Source organism: Emydura macquarii, unplaced genomic scaffold, assembly GCF_026122565.2.
Source record: "Emydura macquarii macquarii isolate MOO-44397 ecotype Brisbane River unplaced genomic scaffold, CSIRO-AGI_Emac_v2 contig_1253, whole genome shotgun sequence".
NCBI lineage: Eukaryota > Metazoa > Chordata > Testudines > Chelidae > Emydura > Emydura macquarii.
In genome coordinates this window covers 48371844-48392358 of record NW_027131390.1, presented here as the reverse complement: position 1 = coordinate 48392358, position 20515 = coordinate 48371844, and the positions used below count along the sequence as shown (strand labels likewise).

At 40.2% G+C, this 20515-nt stretch overlaps 1 protein-coding gene across 1 annotated transcript in view; it reads right to left on the bottom strand.

Moving 5' to 3' along the window:
* The window catches only part of IKZF2 (IKAROS family zinc finger 2), a 115303-nt gene extending 113310 nt beyond the window's left edge, over positions 1 to 1993 (bottom strand). Inside the window, exons 1-3 of the mRNA XM_067549810.1 lie at positions 1967 to 1993; positions 411 to 516; positions 272 to 320 (exon numbers count right to left, since the gene is read on the bottom strand). Of these exons, the coding sequence (XP_067405911.1) occupies positions 272 to 305 (34 nt within the window). The 5' untranslated portion in view covers positions 306 to 320; positions 411 to 516; positions 1967 to 1993. The remainder of the gene's footprint in view (positions 1 to 271; positions 321 to 410; positions 517 to 1966) is intronic.
* Positions 1994 to 20515: the final 18522 nt, after the last annotated feature.

The following is a 20515-nucleotide window of genomic DNA, read 5'->3' as shown; positions in this document are numbered from 1 at the left end:
TTTTATATAAAATAAGCATCGTTCTTGTATGAAAAGTTCATTCATCCTTAGCAAATATTTAAGTAAATATTTTTTTTTAAATAACCACCAAAGTTTAGTGTCAAATGGTATCTGTCCAGTGTTATCTTACAATATGTAGTTTAATGACAGCACAAATAAAAGTTAAGAGTTTCAGGTGGTTTTGTAACATTTCATGCAGAGATACTGTGAAAAGGAAAGCAAAGGAGGCTTCAAAAGTAAACCAACAAAATAAAATATAATTAGTACTTACATGTTATATATCCATCAGCAGACTCTGCTTCCATAGTCAAAGTGCAATGCTAAAAGGCAAAAGGATACACCCTCAAAGATGCCTGCCACTATCAACGATTAAATGCTTAAACTTACTTAAAGCTATTAGTAGTAGTTACCTATTTTGCTGCTGCTGCTGCTGCAACCAGCACCTAAGAAACATGCAAATGAGCAGATGCAGTGCCCTGGTAACTCTCTGAACTCTTGGCAAATGATCTAAAGCTGCTGCAGATGGGGTAGAAAAGGTAAGTTTGCATCTGGATGAGCTGTATTGAGAATATCACTTGTTTTTTAATTATGGTTCCTTTAAGATTTTTTTTTTTTTAGGTTTCAATTGGATCATGTATGTTTTAACTGGGATTTTAACACTTTATCAATTATCAGTTCTCACAGCCATAGCAGCCCTGAAGGATGTTGATACTATAAAAATTGCCCTTTTCACTTTTGTTCCACGATGGTTCATCATATTCTCACTAAAACAAAACCCTTCAGTGTCCATGTTGCTTTCACAGAGTTATTACAACCTTCTGTCTTCATTGTCCATCTAACACCAACACACACACTCAGGGCACCTGTTCATTGTAACCATACCTATCTGTCATGCTATGGGCTGCATATCATATTTAATATGTCCAGAGCATGCATTTTGTGGCGTGCGCCAATCTCAAAGTTTCTGGAAGCACTTTGCTGACATAGAACAAGCTATTACTTTCCAGAAACTCAAGTAACTGTATAGGATGACACCCCCTAGCTTTCATTAGATTAAGAGAGGACAGGGGGAGGAATCAATAATCATAACCATATTCTTTTAAGTGGAAAAGTTAAGAAACTGACATGACTAGAAGAGAATTGTATTTCCTCTCTCCCTCTACGGACCCTTTTTTGCCTTTAGTTTCAAAACTCTCACTGCACCAAGCAGCTAAATTATTCACAATGAGCCATTTCTGTATTGATCGCCAAGTATATTTAGCCCTGGCTCCTGGAATTTCTCCATTACTTACTGGAAAACAGGCAGCTTCACTTCTTGTCTCCAAAACCACTTCCCTCTCCCCTACTCCCGCCCCCTTCCCCCCCCCCCCCAAAAAAAAAAAAAAAAAAAACTTTTCTCTGTGTTCCTCTCTGGCATAAGGCAGATCAAATTCCCAAGGCAGTCACTACACATAACACTTACATTTCAAACTGCAGAGCTGCTATCCAACTCTTGCAATTACTGATTTTTAAAAACTTTAACAACTTTTAGAGATCACTTTTTTTCAAACCAGACAAGCAGCTTCCTCAAGCCCTTTCAATATTACCTTATCTCTCCCCTAGCACAGGTAGACGGACGGACAGACAGACACGGGGGGGAGGGGGCGGGGAACATGTCAGAAGCAACAGGGAAAGAAGATCACCCTAGCCAATGAATGGAAGGATAGAAAGGAGAGGCCGCGAAGGGTGGAGGGGGAAGGAATGAAATATACATAAAAAGAAAATGGTTTTTGATTCTTAAAAAAAAAAAGAGAGAGAGAGAGAATGAGAGAGAAATAGTTTGATCCATCATGTCCAGGGTGTGATAGCAAATCCCAGCTGCTAACCCCTCCTAGCCACTACGAAGAGAGATATAGCAAGATGGGAAAAGTTCAAACAAATTTTTAAAAATCCCCCCTCCAGCCCGGTCCGTTCCCCTGAAACTTACAAGTAGAACATTCAGAGCCAACATCGGTTGGGGGGGGCTAAGCAGAAAACTGCGAGCGAGGAGAAGGCTCTCTCCCTTGGGATGGTCTTGGTGAGAAAGTCACTCAGGAATGGCACATACTTTCAGGAAAGATGAAGAACAAAAAGAGGGAGGGAGGGAAGGAGGGGGAGAGAGAGAGAGAGAGAGAAAGAAAGGTCAGCCCGTGTTACAGCAATGCGATTAACCAAGAGAGAGAAAAACTTGATCCACCGGTTCCTTAAGAATCGACAAGAAAAGTGAAGGAGAGGAAGAAAAAGGGGACTTGGCGTGGGGTGGGGGGAGGGAACAGAGAGGTTAAAAATAAAAAAGCGCCCAATCCACCCACACATAGCAATAAACCTAGGCCAACTTCACAGGGTTGTTTTTGGCCCTTGGCAAAATGAAGAGATCTTCATTTCATCTCTGTCTCTCCCCGCCCAGAGCAAAACCTGTCAAAGTAATTTAAGTCCGGCCTTGTTCACTACCATGTGTGTCATGCCGGTAACATTAATAATAACAAATACAAGGATCTCGATCACCCTTCTTGCAGGTGGCTGCAGCTAGAATAGGAAGCTGTTGCAAATTGCAATTCAACGCCTTGTTGTCAGCTTCCAGAGATGAGAACTCAGGAATCGATTAACATCCCAGAAAACAGGTTGGGTTTTTTGTTTTAAAAGCACCCCAAATGGCACTGCCAATCCTACCCCTTCGCGCCAGTGACTCTGCTAAACCTACAACAGATAATAACAGGAATCCCTCCCCCAAACACACATCCACAAGCAGATTTATTATTATTAATTATTATTATTATTATTATTCAACAGCAACAAGTCATTTGCTCACATCAGCGCGAGAGATGCTGCATAATTACACTTTACTTTGAGACAGCCCCCTCCCCGTTACAAAACAGACACACTCACACACAGAGAGATGTCTATGAACCATAACACAAATAAGGCAGAGCTCTTCCCCCCCCCCCACAAAACAAAATGCCCAGCGAAGATTTACCTCAGCAGTGCATGCAGTCCCTCACTTCCATCCCCCTTTCGTGTGTGTTTTTATTACTGCCTCTTCTCTCTTTCTTTCTGTGCCTAATGCTTGTGTGCTGTTTGTGCACTGCAGTTGGTTATGGAAACTGTAGGCAGTGGATCTGTAGCTAAGGGTAATCCTGTTTTTACTTCCTCCATCTTCAGAGAGCAGGGTTAGCCTGGGACAGCTGGTCAAACCCCGAGAAACCGATCCGGCAAAGACACACACACACACACACACACACAAACACATCTCACCCAGGCAGCCTCTCTCAGAGACATGCTGAGCTGGAGGGAGAGGCAGGAGGTGGGAGTGTGGCTGGGAGTCTGGCTGGGCTGCTCAGCACACTCGGCAATCGATTACAGGACAAATGCTGCTTCACACACTCACACACACTGTTGTCTCCCAGCAAAGGATCTTAAGGTTGCTTCACCACCCAGGGGTGCCACTGAGACACTGGATTGCAGCCTGAAAAGCCAGAGAGATCCTTCTTCCGAACGAGGGAACCACAGAGCAAGAGGAAGAGGCAAAGCCATGACCCGGGGCTGCGTTTCTGCTGCCTGAATGAACTTATTTTGCTGCTCTCAGATTCATGATTCAGCAGTTCTATTTCTGAACTTTCTTTCTTTCTTAGACTCTGCACTGTGAAGTCACAGACCCAGAGCACGAATACGGTTATGCCTTGTGTGTGAAAAAGAAGAACAATAAGCCTTTCTGGGTGATGGAATAGCAATTTAGAGGATTTAGGGACATAACTCACATTCATCTCAATGTTAGTTACATATCTTAATCCCCTAACTGCAGTGAAAACCTCAGCCACTATATGGGTTTCTCTAATGTCACTGTATAGTAACAGACTGTCAGTGTATAGCACTGTGCATGTAGATATGTAAATAAAATGAAGGTGAATCTCAACTGAACATATGGTGCCCATAATCACACACAGTTTCAAAGTACTGTGCTATATTGGATTTTTAATTTTGTAACTATTTGCTGTATTAGCGTTGCCCCAATTACAGTCTAAATGAGAACACGTGAAAAAACAATAAAGAGGAGAGCAATGTTCCAAATCCATTATTATTATTTAATTGGACATTCATTGTAAGTGTAACATAATTTTTTATTTTTTTAGCATCCTGCCTGTACAGAATATCAGTAAAATAAAGGCGTTTCACTTCTTTTTTTTCCCCTTCTTTCTCAAGTCATATGTGTAGGAGTCAGTTTAGCGAGGAAATTGGTACTATTGTCCCTAGGACTATGACTACACTCATATGTGATGCTAAAATAATATGTGAAAATTCAATGCCTCTCACAATGGACTGTGCAGATCTTGATATGGGGCCTGATCCAAAGCCCATGAAGACAATGGGAGTCTTTCCGCTGACTTTATTAGATTTTGGGTCGGGTTCAGGCCCAACATGATCATTCCTTTTGTTCTTTCGTGCTTTGATCAATACTGAATTAGTTAATGATGTTGGACTTCAAAATATCATCGTTAAGTATCAGGGTTAATGCTCCATTCTTATGAAAGGAGGTTCATACTTACTTCTGAGCTATTGTTTATATGCTGTCTATATCATATTAAATATATTGTAATATGCAAACAAAACAATATTAAAAGAACGTTAAATTTGCAAAGTTAAACACTCAGCATCTTGGAAATGCCAGAATTCAGGTGGCCCATGCGCCCTCTATCACTTGAGCTAACAGATTAGCTGCTATAGTAATAGGTTGTTATACTTTATGTGCACCAGTCACTAGAGGAGGACGAGACATACAGTTTGCCAGATATTTGCAAAGCAATGTGAGACTCTATTCATACTGTGCTCAGCACCATAGGATCTGAGCGCTTTCCAGCAGTGCATTCAGCAATGCGACTAACATCTGTCATGTGTTTGTTCTCTCATCTTCTCCCCAGTAGGCAAAATGTATATAGGGTAGTGTTTTCTTTTGGAAATATTTTATTTGTGTGTATATATATGTGTGTGTGTGTATATATGTATCTCTGTGTATGTGTATATATATAAAATACACACCAACACACATTGCTATATGTTTCTGGAATGCATATGTTTGTGGACTCAGGAATCTTGGGTTCTATTCCAGGTTCTGCAGGGGAGTGTTAGCTAGAGGTCACAGGTCCTTCTGCTCATATCCCCCAACCCTCACCCTTTTCCCCTCCAGCCTGCCCTGACACAGCGCTCTGTTTTCCCTCCCCTCTCCCGCTGGCCCCTTGGCCCAGTCGCAGTTTTCCCTCCATGGTCCTGGACTGAGTCCTAGGTTCCCCCTACTCCCACCTCCTGACCCCCTGTCCCAGTCCCAGTGTTCGCCCTCTTGGGCTCCTTACCTGATCTTAGTGTCCCACCCCACTCTACCTCCCAATCTCCTTGTCCAGCCAGTCCCCTTCTCCCAAGACCTCAGTCTCCTCACTAGGCTCCTTATCCCAATGTACTCCCTCCACTGCCTCCCCCACTTTCCACAGATCCAGCTTTTGTCCCCTCTGCACTGTGGTCAAGCAAACTTCTTCCATCACATTTCTTAGGCACCAGCTGGTAGAGTTCTGAGAGCACTCTCCCTGTGGTCAGTTTTGGTGGCTGGCCCCCAGCAGCCAGGAGCAGTGGTTGCAGGGAAAGTCTTGCTCAGCCTCCCTAGTTCTTGGCAGAAGCATGCTCTGTGCAGATGAAATCTTCAGAGACTTTAGCGGTCAAATCTTAACACGTGTCTGTTGAACTTGTGTGAACAGAGATTTTTTTGCAAAGGCTTATAACTTGGCCAAATGTGGACATCTTTTCATAAGAACAGCAAAAGGGACATTCTTGACATCAGGCAGACTTACCGTGCCAAATTTCTAGTCCCCATTCCAAAGCATGGAGACGCTAGAGCTTCTCAACAAAACAGCCATAAGAATGGTTTTCAATATGGGCAAAACAACATATCCCCTAAATTTGTTCTTTGAAACTTTGAAGAAAAAAAAATCAGTCTGAGGCAGACACCCTGGCATGGAAAATTTCAGCCCCAATGGGGCTGAAAGCAAAGTATAAGCAACTGAAAACAAGGTACTGTAATGGGAAATACCAGGTAACTGTACTGTAGGCGGTGCTATCAGCTCTGCCTATAATATATAAAGAGAGACATTAATTATAAGCAATAAAATAAAAATGCAAATTAAATAATGCTTTCTTCATTTTAAGGACCAAATTCTGCTTGCCTTATGCATGTGTTCTCATTGGGTCAGATTCTAATCTCATTGACATTGTAAATCAGAGAGTTACAATGGTACTAATACTACTGTAACATCAGTAGTATTAGTACCGTTGACTCCAATGGCAAGACTCGTGTTAGGGAAGTGAACAGAATTGGACAGTGGGGTGAAATCTGGTCCCCATTGAAGTCAATAGCAAACCTCCCATTTGATTTTTGTGGAGCCAGGATTTCACTCTAGGTGTGAAAATACATTATATGTTTTATGAAAAGTTAAATCATAGTATATAAAGGAATTTGACGCTTGATGAAATAATACCATACACTATTCTAAGGCACTGCTAAAAATATTTAGCTGTTATCATTTGTAATGTGAGGGAAAGGTAGCTTATTTAAAATATAAAATCTTCTCACACAAGTTATAATGTTAAATTTAAAATTTTCAAATTATGTGTATACACGTCTTTTAATATAACATAATCAGAAATAATTCTTTCCTAAAATATTTTGGATTTTCTTTTATTTATAATTGAATTACATTTTCTGATTGCACTATATGGATTTTCACTCTGTCTGTGTGAACAGAGGGTTGCTGTTAAATTATACCAAGACAACCAAAAGCTATCACTTTTCCATGATGCATTTTGGGATTCTATGGTGCCTAAAACACAGTAGTTAATATTAAATTGGTATTTCAATCCTAGTCACCCAGATTTAATATCGCAAGTATTCCACAACAAATCAAGCTCCACTTTTTTAAATTATAGTATTATGAAAATCACTAGTGCCCTGTAAAGCACTTTGTTGTCTAGCTTTCTGAATCAAGATAAGTTATTGACAATACTTCAATGAAATGATTACAGAAATCAAAGACACTAAGGCTAATATCTATATATAGCTCTTTACACATCCAAAGCATTTTACAAATAGTAGCTAATTAATCATTACAAAACACCTTTGAAGTAGATAAGTTCTACTGTTCTCATGTTACGTGGGAAGAAGGTAGAGCAATTAAGTGACTAGCCCAAAGCCATGTAGAATGGGAAGAGATGAGACTAGAAAGCTGATCTTCTGACTCCCACACCTATGGACTTGGCTTGTCAACACAGGGAAATTGTCTACATGGGTATAATTATCCTATTAGAGCTACACTGGTATCTCTCTCCCTCCATGGGGACACTCTATTCCAGAATAAAAGTGATTTATAAAGATCTGATTTTACAAAGTGATTTATAAAATCACTGTTATTCTGGTATAGAGTGCCACATGGAGTGTTATGCCAGCATAGTTACAGCAGTAGAATTATACTGCTGCAGGGTCTGCTTGTCAGTTTCCCTTTGTAGACAAGTCCTATGCTGCTTTTCTGGATGAAGATTTATAGTTGGAATGAGTCAAAAAACAAGGGAGGTAGGATGGCAATTAATTTTTGTCAGTTTCTAAATTTGAAATTTTATTAGCATTTCAAAACCTATGATCAGCTCTCTAGGGGATGAAATAAATGTAAGTGAAAAATTCTTCCTAATTTTGTAGTTGACATTTTGATGAAAATTTTCATCATTTTGAAATTTGAAAACTTCCGCCCAGCTCTGCTTTCGGGTAGTACATTTCATTAATTAATAAGAACTGCTTCCCCAAAGCAGCCAGAACTAGCTACAGCCGAGGGATGACAGGGACAAATCAGGACCATCTAGCTTTCTTATTTTATCATTTTTCTTCTTTCTTACTTTTGCTTTTGTTGCCCTGTAACTTCTCAAAAGTTAAGGATCTTCTGAACAAGTACAGAGTAACAAAAGGAAAAGTAGAAAGAAAGAAAGAAAGAAAGAAAGAAAGAAAATACAAATGTGTCTTTATAATTAGTTTAATCTAATCTGGGACCACAAACACTAATATCTCTCAGGCATAAGCCTATAGTTAGCACCTGGCATCATGGGTTGAACCCCTGCTTTAAATGCAAAACTTAATTCAGTCTTAATTCAGGAGCTTAGACTGGAGTTTCCATAATAGTCTATATCAAGCACTTATAAATATTATTTATTGAAGCAGTTGGAATGATCTTTAGATTAAGGCCCGAGACTGGGGCTCAGGAGATCTGGGTTCCGTTTCCATCTCTGCCACAGATTCCCCTTAGGATTCCTTACTATATCTGTGTCTCAGTTCTTCCTCATCTTTCAAATGGGGATAATGATATTTCCCCATTACACAGGGTTGTTGTGAGGATAAATTCCTTAAGGCACTTCAGGAATGCACGTAATACTCCATTAATAGGCCCAGCATAAGAACTTGAACTGAAGAGAATTTTTCACCTTTTTATATATAGAAACACTCAAAAAATTGTTCCAAATATCTGTCAAAATGGTCTCTGATAAATCCCCAAATGCTCCTTTTCTATGTGGCTAAGTAAGTTCAAGGAGTTCTTAAAGTGAATCTTCAAAACAATAGGTAAAATATTTATATTAGAATTTATACTAGCCCTCAAATTAGATTAAATAGGTATTAACCCCAAGCAACCATTTATCACAACAAAAGTTCCAGATGTGTTTTGGTTTTGCTCACTTTTGGGGAAAAAAAAGGATACTGTTGAGTTGGACAACTATGAACACCAAGCAACAGACCAGTGGATCAGCTTTATAATAATAATAATAATACCTAGCTCTTATCAAGTGCTTTGAGATCTACTTAGGAAAAGCACGTGCAAAGGGGAAACAGCTGCAGAGGGAATAATGTGACTTGTCCAAGGTCACCCAGTAGGCCAGTGGCAGAACCGAGAAGAGAACCTAGTCCAGTGCTCTAGCCACTAAGATATGCTGCCCAACTTACTTACTGTTGGACTGACTCATCAATCATATAAGAACTACTTTGAGGACATATTACTTCAAGTCCTAATATATTCTGAAGAGAAAAAATATATACTATTATTTACCTAATTCTGCACTTGACTACCTAAAACTACATAAACACTAACTAATCTATTCATTATGCATGCTTCTCTTCCTTACTACACTAAGGCACTGTTTTATGTTTATAAGCACCAGCATCAGTAAAGAGACCTATAAAGAAAATAATGATCACTCTGGAGTATCTGCAAGCTATATCCCTATTAAATCTGAAAGAGGCACAACATACTGTACCCATTGTATTTCATTGAAATAAAACCCATAGATTAATTTCTATTAAAAACAGTTGATATTTTCCAGACATACATATTTCATTTATGGTGAGGCACAATTCTCAAAATAGCTCAAAGAATTCAGAAGCTGTAGATCTGTGTTTTATTGTTGTTGTACAGGCATACCTTGTATGTAGAACTGAGAAAAGGTATTTTATGTAATCTGCATACTGCATTTGTGAATAATTCTACAGCTCCTCATACTAAAGCTAGTTAGGCTTTCAAGAGCAGTGGATGCTTTGTGGGGAACTTAGTGAAACTATAGCACACCCTGTGCTTTCTGTGTTTTTCTTCTTTTCTTTGCAGTTAAGGATATATTCATGAAGACACAATATTTGATTCTTAAAAGTTCACTGGCTCCTGCTGCATTTTGCTCACCTGGATTCTACATCCTCTGTGTGAGACACAGAAAATGCATTATTGCTTTTTCCCCACCAAGTGGACAAGATAAAGCAAATAAATACACACACACTGAGATGCCTTTTTCCTTGTACCTCAGTGCCCAATCTAATCGCTTTGTCAGTTAGTCCATATGGTGCTGTATTTTATGTTTCCCTATCAATAATAAAAGCCTACATATTTTATGTTCTACTATCAATATGTAAACTTACATGTATACAGCATCTTTCATGTAGGATGATCCCAAAGTGTTTTAGAAATTTGAACTACTGTACTAGCTATAGATACAATACTGTGGGGGCAGCACTCATCTTTTTGTTTGTACAGCACCTAGCACAACATGTTTCTGGTTCATGACTGGGGCCCCAGGCACTACCTCAATATATATAAATAAATAATAAAGATCACTTTATTTACCCTTGAAATGTTGCTACCAGTAGTGTGCAATATAGATGGTGTTTGACTGTGCCCAATAGGGCAGCACAGCAGTAGCTGGTATGAAAGAGTACCAACTCCGTTTAGAATTACAGGATGCATTTTCAGTAGGCAGACAATTGTTACCCAAATTGGAATTTGACTAGATCATAGACGTCAACACATATACTCTTGCGGAAAGTGCAATAGAATGTTTAATGGAAACTGAACAGAATCATAACTTTGTCTCATCTGAAAATTGTGTTTGGGGTGAACTGCTCTTCTATTGACAGGACTACAGCTCGGTGAACCTAAAAATGTTAGGAGTTTACATCTGGTTCAGATCAAAGTCAGAAGACCTTTCTGAACTTTTCAAGTCTACCAAAACGGACTCTTAACATGACAAGAGTCAGCTTTTTTTTGCAAGAAATCTGGCACTTACCCTTCTGGCTACAGCCAGAAATACTGCAAGACTGGTCACATTTACGATTTTTCAGCACTTTTGGTCCTGATCCTGCCTGAAAACCAGAATCGATAACACCACCTGCTGTACAGACATTTCTGACATGCAAAAAGAATTGCAATTTGAGTTCTTCTCTAAAAGTGGGCAAAGATTTAAGAGGCATATATAAAGTTCTCATTGACTCCAACCCAACAGGTCCATTCCAACCCTGGAGAACTAAGTTCAAGTAAACCATGCCTTCCAGTTTTACTTGGGCAGTCCCACTTCTTCACACAACATCCTGCTGTTTCGGGAGAATCTTTCAGGACACCTAAAATGTTCTGATTTTTTTTTTCATCACTCAAAACATTTCTTTTTATGTCTACAAAATGTTTGGTCAACATGTATTGCTCTATAGAATAAAATTTACTCTGTTTACCAGGAGCAAGTGGTCCAAGGGAACTAGGGTTCAGTGTGATGAATAGGGTTTGCAGTGAAAAGTCTAATGAGTATAGATGCTATCAAAGCCGTTCTTTTGCTCAAAGGGAAGGATAATGACCCTTGCTCAATGTTTTAGGACAAATTCATTCAGAACATATAATTCACTGAAAAGAATTCTCCACTCTGAGAAATAGGCATAGTTCACTGTTGAGTTAAAAGCTGGCAATCGTGACACCACCTCATATTAGCGGTGACAGACGGTCCAATAGTCAGAGTGTAACTTTGGGATTTGGGAGATGTGGATTCAATTCTCTGCTCTACCAGAGACTTCCTGTGTGACCTTGTAAAAGTCACCTAGTGTCTCAGTTCCTCAGTTATAAAAGGGAGATAACACTACTTCTCTACCACAGTGGAAGGAGGTTGAGGATAATTAAACACATGGAAGAGTACGAGGTGCTCAGATACTACAGTAAGGGACCTATACAAGTACCAAGATAGACTTTTTTTAAAAAAGTATTCTTTTGTATGACTATTTCATACCAGTAAAAATGTGTCACCATAAAAGTGTCCTGGCATTTCATTGTGAAAATATAGTCACCTTAAATTAAATGCACCAATAATCCTTTTTTAAGTGAAGCCATGTTAATGTTAATTAACCATAAGCAACAATTCAGGTAATAAAAATTAAACATTTATTCATGTCTTTTGACACTGCTACAGATAATACATTTAACTATATTTGACCACAGCCTTTTAAAGCTGTATGCTAATTTTTATTGTGAGCCATTCAATGGACTCTTTGTAGCTGTGCAGTTGATGGAATGGTTCATAGTTTTTGTTATGAGTCTGAATCACTTAGTGAGAAGGATAATTTTATTTTTTCAGAGCATTTTTTAAAATTATTATTTCAGAAAAGGAATGAAATTTTCCTGCCTCCCACAGACAATTTTCCAAGAAAAGACCACTTCAAATCTCATTGTTCAAATCTCACGGTTTTTTTACAGGCAAAAATTCCCTTCTTTTAGTTTTCTTTTGAATCAGAGAAGAGAATAAATCCATCTCTCTTACTATAAAACAAATTTTTTCTTCCTGTCTTCCGCCAAAATCCTATCATGGTCTTTGATGTCCGGAAATGCAAGTATTTTTTGTGTATGGTCCATAGTGGTGATTTTCCTAACCAAGGTCTTGTACATCTTTCCTACACTGATAGGGTCATTGATTGAGTGTAATTTCAACAATTCAGAAATCAATTTTTCTGTGCAAGAACCTGATCCTGCAATACTAAAATCAACAGGAACTTGCCAGTGACTTCAACAGCAGCAGGATTGATCCGTAGGGGCCTAATTAAGATTCCTGTTGACTTCAGTAGGTAATGAATCAGGACCTAAATAAGAAGACTTATGCCTTTGCAAATGGCCGGCCTTTATTGTGCCAGGAAGGCCATTTATTTGATTTTTGAAATACCTCAGTGGGTTGCCTGTCTCAGTTTATGGCTGTCAAGACCCCAGAATCAAACCCAGACCCCTACACATCGTCCTTAGTCTCTGTTTCACAGCAGTAATGCTGAATCACTACCCCTGACCAGCAGGGTCAACAGCTCCAGATCCCAAGCTGCTGATTGGTTGGACAAGCCACAGTCCTATTGGATAACTGGATTCTATATTAAAGACCCCAACAGGAAAAGGAAGCTGTCTAGGCAACAGGCCTTTGCCTGCTGGTTGCTGTCTCACCTGACCAGGCTTTGATGCCTTGCCACTGACCCTGCCAAGCTGGCTCCTTGGATTGAATCTCCTGGCTACCAACCCCTTATGGGAACTCTGACCTTTTCCATGAACTGCCCCTTATACTGACTGACCTCCTGGCTACCTGACCACCACACACCACTTGATTACAGCTCTGGACTGCCCAAGCTTGTTTCAGCCACAGGACATTACAATGGCATCCATCCATTGCTGAAGAGTATTCATCTTACACAAGAGTTTCCCTTATGGATAAGCCCAAAAGAATTTATTAGGGCTGAAACCAACCCTGTAGGAAAAACATTCTTACAACATATATATCTAAAGAGAAAAGGAAATCTTTTGGGTATTTTTTAACCCTTCCGTAGCATTCTCTTGCTGGGATATGACTGTATATTAAATTCCATAAGATGATTCTTTTTTTAAAAATGATTAAAAATTATCATTTTCTCTTAAATGCTATAGAACCTTTCCATAAGAGTTGTCCAGTTTTGCAGACAAAGTAGCTATAGGTGTCTTGAGCTGATCTGGTTTTAAACTGATTGCCACCTTACACTGAATTAACTTGACAGGGCAACAACAGAATCACAGTCTTCCAGTGAAGTTATTGTAGATGGCTTCATATAAAGTTTTGCCTAAGGTATTTTCACTTCAAGATCCTCTGTTGATTTTACATTGTGGCATTTTCTATACAGTGGGTCACCAGAGACTGAGATTTCCAAAAGCATGTATCATTGGCTTAATTTTGTTTCGATGGAAGTCACTCTGAGATTTACCATGGACTTCATTGGGAGCAGTTTGGCCATCAATGAGGTGTTTTTTTTTTAAATATTACTCTGAAGTCAAGGCCTCATTTATCATTTTATATTAAAATGGACCTAGCCTTCTTCTCTTGGCATCTGGTTGACCATTCCAGCAAGCAGCAAGCCGCCCCCCCCCACACAGACACACAAAGTAACATGCCCATCCTGTTTTAATGTTGTGATTTGTAAGACCACTTACTAATATTAATACTTACTACAGCAATGGTAAAATCTTGATGCAATACACTAAAGTGTTAGGCTCCGTAGCTAAACAAATGAAAAGTGTTGTTACAATAATGAGTCTCTTATCTGTGATTGCATGGCTCTTGTCATGTGCAGGGCTATCCAAAAATAATCTTCAGAACTACAGGCCTGAGCCCCATATTTTCTCATGGGAAACTCTTCACTGTCTTTCAATGGGAGCTGAATCAGGTCTTATATCCTTTAAGAGCAAGTTTCTTAACTCTAGATAAGTGGTGCTCCAACAGCTTTGTGATAGAACAAAGATGCCACCCAGTGGCCATCTACAATGCTTTAAGTACTGTTAACTAGTAATTCATGCCTTACTGTAGGACCATAGAAAGTGGAGATGGGAAAGCCCTATTGCTCATCTTGTAACCCTCCTCTTTAGAATGCACAGGCCCAGTCATCCTATCAGATGTATGCACGCAACTCCTATTGACTTGGATTGGAATTGTGCAAGGCACCATCAAGCAGATGACTGGCCCTTGGGTTCATTCATAGAATCATAGAGTTGGAAGGGAACTCAGGAGGTCATCTAGTCCAACCCCCTGCTCAAAGCAGGACTAACCTCAGCTAAATAATCCCAGCGAGGGTTTTGTCAAGCCACATCTTAAAAACCTCTAAAGATGGAGATTCCACCACCTCCCTAGGTAACCCATTCCAGTGCTTCACCACCCTCCTAGTGAAAAACTTTTTCCTAATTTCCAACCTAGACCTCCCCCACTGCAACTTGAGACCGTTGCTCCTTGTTCTGTCATCTGCCACCACTGAGAACAGCTTAGCTCCATCCTCCCTGGAACCCCCTTTCAGGTAGTGAAAGGCTGCTTTCAAATCCCCCTCATTCTTCTCTTCTGCAGACTAAACAAGCCTAGTTCCCTCAGCCTCTCCTCATAAGTCTTGTGCTCCAGCCCCCTAATCATTTTTGTTGCCCTCTGCTGGACTCTCTCTAACTTCTCCACATCCTTTTTGTAGTGGGGGGCGCAAAACTGGACACAATACTCCAAATGCGGCCTCACCAATGCCGAATAATCACTTCCGGCAATCAGCTGGCAATGCTCCTACTAATGCAGCCCAATATGCTATTAGCCTTCTTGGCAACCAGGGCACACTGCTGACTCATATCCAGCTTCTTATCCACTGTTACCCCCAGGTCCTTTTCTGCAGAACTGCTGCCTAGCTCGTTGGTCTCCAGTCTATAGCTGTGCATGGGATTCTTCCGTCCTAAGTGCAGGACTCTGCACTTGTCCTTGTTGAACCTCATCAGATTTCTTTTGGCCCAACCTTCCAGTTTGTTTAAGTCCTTCTTATCCCTATCTTCCAGGGTATCTACCACTCCCCCTAGCTTAGTGTCATCTGCAACATGACAATACAAAAATATTTCCAAACTACGGACCACATTATGGTGTTATTGGGAAAAAAAGCAAACTTTTGAAATTTGTAGAAGACTCTAACTTTAAGAGAGAAGCAGGAAGAGCTGATATATGGCTCTATTAGGAGCATGCCAGGTTCATTATTTGGTTAAAGAGATTCACAGAGAATATAAAACCTGTGAAAAACTTAATCCATGTTTCTCAGAACTCCTGTGAGATTATAAAAGAACATGGGCTCTTAGTACTTAATGTAGGGGCCTGGATTCTGCACTGGGCCTCTGGGAGCGGTGTGGGAATGTACAGGTGACCCACATCCTCCATGACAAGCATCCTCATGTTGTCATTCATTGTCTACAGCTCCTCAGGAATGCTGTCTATATTCTGCCTCAGAACCAGCAAGCTGTCTTCCATCTGCACTGAAGAAAGATCCACCAGAAGCTATGGTCTAGGCTACAACACAGCGAGCTAACACAGCTTCAGACATGTGTTAGCATGCATCTTAATGATCATTAGAAGGCTTTTTAGTCAGATTGACCTAACTTCATTTACTTAACACATATGAAAAACACACTCTCTTTGCCCATCAGAACAGAACTCTTGGGTAAGATTCACTCCTGTGCAGAGAGTCAGAACAAGGTCTATGTACCACTTCAGTCCTACTTTGAAGGCTAGAGTGAGACTTCAGTGGAATTTAAGTGAAGCAGAGGCCCTTGCTCACCCTCTGCACAAGAGTGAACTTCACTGAGAGGAAATGCAAGGAAAGGCATAATTTATTTTTTATCATATCTAACCAAGGACTCCAATTTGTGGTGGGTTTTTTTATTTTTATTTTTTTTTATTTTTTAAAGTATAAGAACCACCTTATTTTTCAATCTATATACCTGATGATTACAGCAGGTGCTCAGCACCACTTCTTTATTATTTGTATCACCATAGCACCTAGGACCTAGTCATCAACCAAGGTCCCATTGTGCTAAGCACTGTACAAAAACAGAACAAACAAAATGGTTACTAACCTTTCAGTAGCTGTTGTTCTTCGAGATGTGTTGCTTATGTACACGCATGGGAAAAGTGGAATACATGGTTTAAAATGAGGAAATGTAGATGATCCAGATCCTGGATTGGTGCATCACCCACCGAACACCCCATTAAAAGTTATGCTTTGGAACTTGGGGGTTGCTTCTAGTGGCCTGCTCTGTGGCCAGGTGGGTTTTGGTGCTGTCTTGTCCTGTAATTTCTGTCCCTACTGTAGCCGAAGTCCTGCCTTTGTTGAGGGTGGTAGAACCAGGGCAGCTTCTCAGATTTAAAATCTCTCCATTGGGATGCTGGAGTGCTAGGCCCAGCAACTTGAGGGTAGTCCTTGAGACTATGCAGTTTCGAGTCCGTTTGGTGGGAAAACAAGGACTGTCCCTTGAATGGCAGGTCTTGGATCATTTGTTGCACCTTGTGGGGGAGGACCAAGGACTACAAGCATGAGGTATGTCGCATTGCCACCCCCAAGGCTACACTATATTCTGGAACACCTCCCCTTCCCCCCCACACACCCCCCCCACACCTCCCCCAAACTCTGGTTTTAGATGACAAATTCTGGGACTTCTATTGCTTCCCTTGGGAGATGATTCCAGTCCAACTGACCTCACTATTTTTCTGATACTCAGTACAAAATCTTTCAACTGTTCAGTTTTATCCCATTACTCCAGGCAGGGTCTATTACATTTACACCCATCAAAAACTTACCTGCCTTCAACAGCAACTAGCCAAGCTGAACGTATTTCCCTTTATTACTCTTCCCTCATAGACAATCTCTCCAGAACAATCATCATTTTGGTTACTCTTCTATGAACTCCCTCCAGTTGCAGACCGCTTACTATCAAGGTCCCCCAAAGTGCTTGCTGTATATCAGGTGTCCTATCACCAATGCTGTATAGAGAACAATTCTGTCCCAGCTCTACAGCGTGATGTTACAGTCTATATAGTCCAAAATTACATTGGCATTTACATACCTATTCTGCAATTACACTGCAAGTTCATATCTGATTTGCTGTCCACTTAGGTATCTTTTCAGTATCTTTTTGCTTTCTAAGTAGCTCCCTCCCATTAAATATCTGTGCTTCAGATTATATTTATCCCCTCATGTACAACTTCCATTCCCCCTTCCCCCTCCGGACTGAATCTAATTTTCTTATTTCCTGCTCATGTCATATATCATTCGACTGTAGCCCTTTTTATTATTTCTTGATCCTGTCGGGTCTTTGAAACATTTTCCAACACTGTTATATGGTACTGATTTCATATTGTGCATTATAGTCTATCTGGAATATGTCACTTTGCTGAACGCTACAGCATTATATTTTATGTAACCAGTACCCCCTTTTATGCTTGTGTGATTGGTTTGCTCTTTAGCTATTTTAAACAGCATGATAGTACATTATTCAAAATTTAAAGCAGGGTATCTTTAAAATGCTGCCCTGTTTCTTATCACTGTTGCCAGACAGTGTAGACATCTTAAACTGTTATACAGGACAGCAAAAATGTTACCAATAAGCATTAACATTCCATTCTTTTTCATCCCTACTACCTAATTTGACTCAGCTACCAGAAAAAATGAAGTTCAAATAATCATGCTCTCCCTTTTGTCAGTCTCATGTTCGGCCCATAAAGATCTTGCCAGGAGAGGAGGGCTTTATCTTTTCTGTTTTATTATTTTTAACTAAACGTTTATACAGATTTATAGTTCCTATTTAAACTGATACTGTTAATTTTTTTTAATATTCTCAAATGGCTTTCAATTTTAATTTATAGATCTAATCAAAACGCAGTCACGCTTTATATTAAGGGAACGTGTATAAATAGTTTATAAAGGGCTAATAAATTATTCATAGATATTTTAATAACTGGTTAATGAATTATTATAGAATCCAGCAGATCAATAGGTTGTTTATAACCATGGCTTATAATGATCTACTAATATGCTTCTAATCGTCTATAACATGTAGTCTACATGACCGTAATACACTTACAATAGCTATGTCATGCATTAACTCTTATAAGCTATTTATAAATGCACCCATAAGCTTTATAAAATGTGATCCAAAACACAGAAGTCATGTGGTGATATCTGGTGCTGCACCTTTGCACGGAATTTGCAGCCCAGGGGTTGGGGCATTATGGTAGATTTAAACCACCTTTGCATCGTCCCTGTCTTAAGCTGTTCTGGGGACTGGAGCTGTCCCTAGGGTATGGCTATACTGCATGCCATGCCGAGGCTCTGACTCAGGTTTGAGCCCAAACCTCCCTTCCTTCAACACACAAATCAGCCTGACTTGGGTCAGCAACCCCTCGGGAGTCAGGTCTTAGGATCCTGCTGGAGCGGTGGATCAGAGTCGAAGCCTTGCTGTGACTTGGATCCGAGCCCTCTCATTTTGCAATGTGGACACAGGTCAAGCTGCAGACCTGACTCAAAAAGTCTGCGCAGTGCCGTATGAACATGTTAGCACAGCTGGGGACCCAGCTTCAGCAATTGTAAATCTAGGTTTGCAATGCAGTGTGGACTCTCAAATGCATACAAGCCTGGGTCCCAAACACCTGGCCTTCATGTGCAGCATGGATATTCCCTTTGACAGCTCTGGGGGCCTGTAAGTTATAGCAGCCTTTCTGGACTATCCTATGGGCCACAGCATCACCCAGAATCTCCTCAGTATTGTGTGCTGTCACCTGGTCCCCAACACGCTCCTCCTGTTCCTGTCTCTGACCCAGGGCCCACATCCCTTGTGCCAGGACTTGTGAGAATGTCCTCGGAAGATAGCCTCACTGTCTTCTGCATTGCCTGGACAAGAGGAATCCTCCCAACACCAGGTATAGGGTTTTTAAAACCCTTCAGGCCCTTTTTACCCAGTGTGAAGTAGCTAGGGTTGGTGTCACCCAGCTGATTTCACTTAGCTTCTCAACTGATAAAAATCAGCAGAAGTTCCACTGACTTGAATGGAGCTAGCCCAAATATTTTATTTTTAATTTGGTTTGTGTCACTCATTAGGCAGTTCTTGGCATTGGCTGAACTAGAAGACGGTATTGTGACTACGATAGAAATACAAGTTGCTGTGCTCATTCTGGGTGCAGCTATATGGACGTTATTTGCCTTCACCATAGAAGCCATATAGGCAGCGACGGGGAAAGGTAAGAGCTGGGTTTGTCAATCCACCAGGGGCTGGATCTATCAGGGCGCCCTTGACTTCAATGGAGTTATGACAATTTACACCACCTGAAGATCTGTAGCAACGTTCCTTACTGCAGCAAACTTCCTTTTTCTAGAGTTGCTTAATTCTGAGTTTATATTGAGATAAAATGAGTAACCATGTACAAAGTATTGTTTAAACACCAGCAGAATTTTGAGACATTCATTCCTGTCCTAGGTCTTTTCACAAAGGCAACAGTCACCATGTTTGATTTGGACAAAAAAAATCCTCTTCATAGTATTACTATTACAATAATATTAGGACACATTGTACACCGTTAATGGCTACACATCATTTATTGATTTTTTTCAGTGCTTAAAGCTAGCCATGATTTCAGGCAGATAAAAAAATCTGTCACATTGAAGTCTTTCTGCTATAAATTGCTTTTATGTTAAAAAATAAAACATTCTGTAGAGTGGCCTCTGATTTTTCATATGTACCGTAGGAGATCATGGGTTCTGATTAGAATATGAGTAAGTCCCCAGCTTAGTACATGTCCACACACACATTTGTGGGTTTTCTTCTATTGGCTTGCTTTCAGTATGAGGAATTTTTGTGCTTGCTTTTCGGAGATCTGTCCCCTTTTATAATGTGGTTCTTGGTTATTTTGTTTTCATATAAATGAACATCTCCTTGTTTAACTCTGCGGCTCTCATTTTCAAAAGTTATTTCTGAAAAATCAGTCCACAACATTGCACAGACACGCATTTGCAGATACAAAATCTGCAGTTATGCCTGCAAATGAGAGGTTAGGTGTTTGGGACCTCAGTGTTGGTGTACAAATGTGGGTTAGGTGTGTGCAAATGGACCCATGTGCCATTTTATGGGACATTTTTTGAAAACTGAGCCCATGGCAATGACAGGATTCAGTCCACTGTTCTTGGGTGCAAGAACAGTGCATAGCACAGAGCCACTCTTGCACAAATTGAGCTCAATTCCCACATACATAGGAAGCAGATGGTGTTGAATTAATATTTGATATTTAAAAATATTGACCCTGCTGCATCCTTTTAATACATCTGCGAAGGCACAGTGAACGTGAGGTCTAGTAG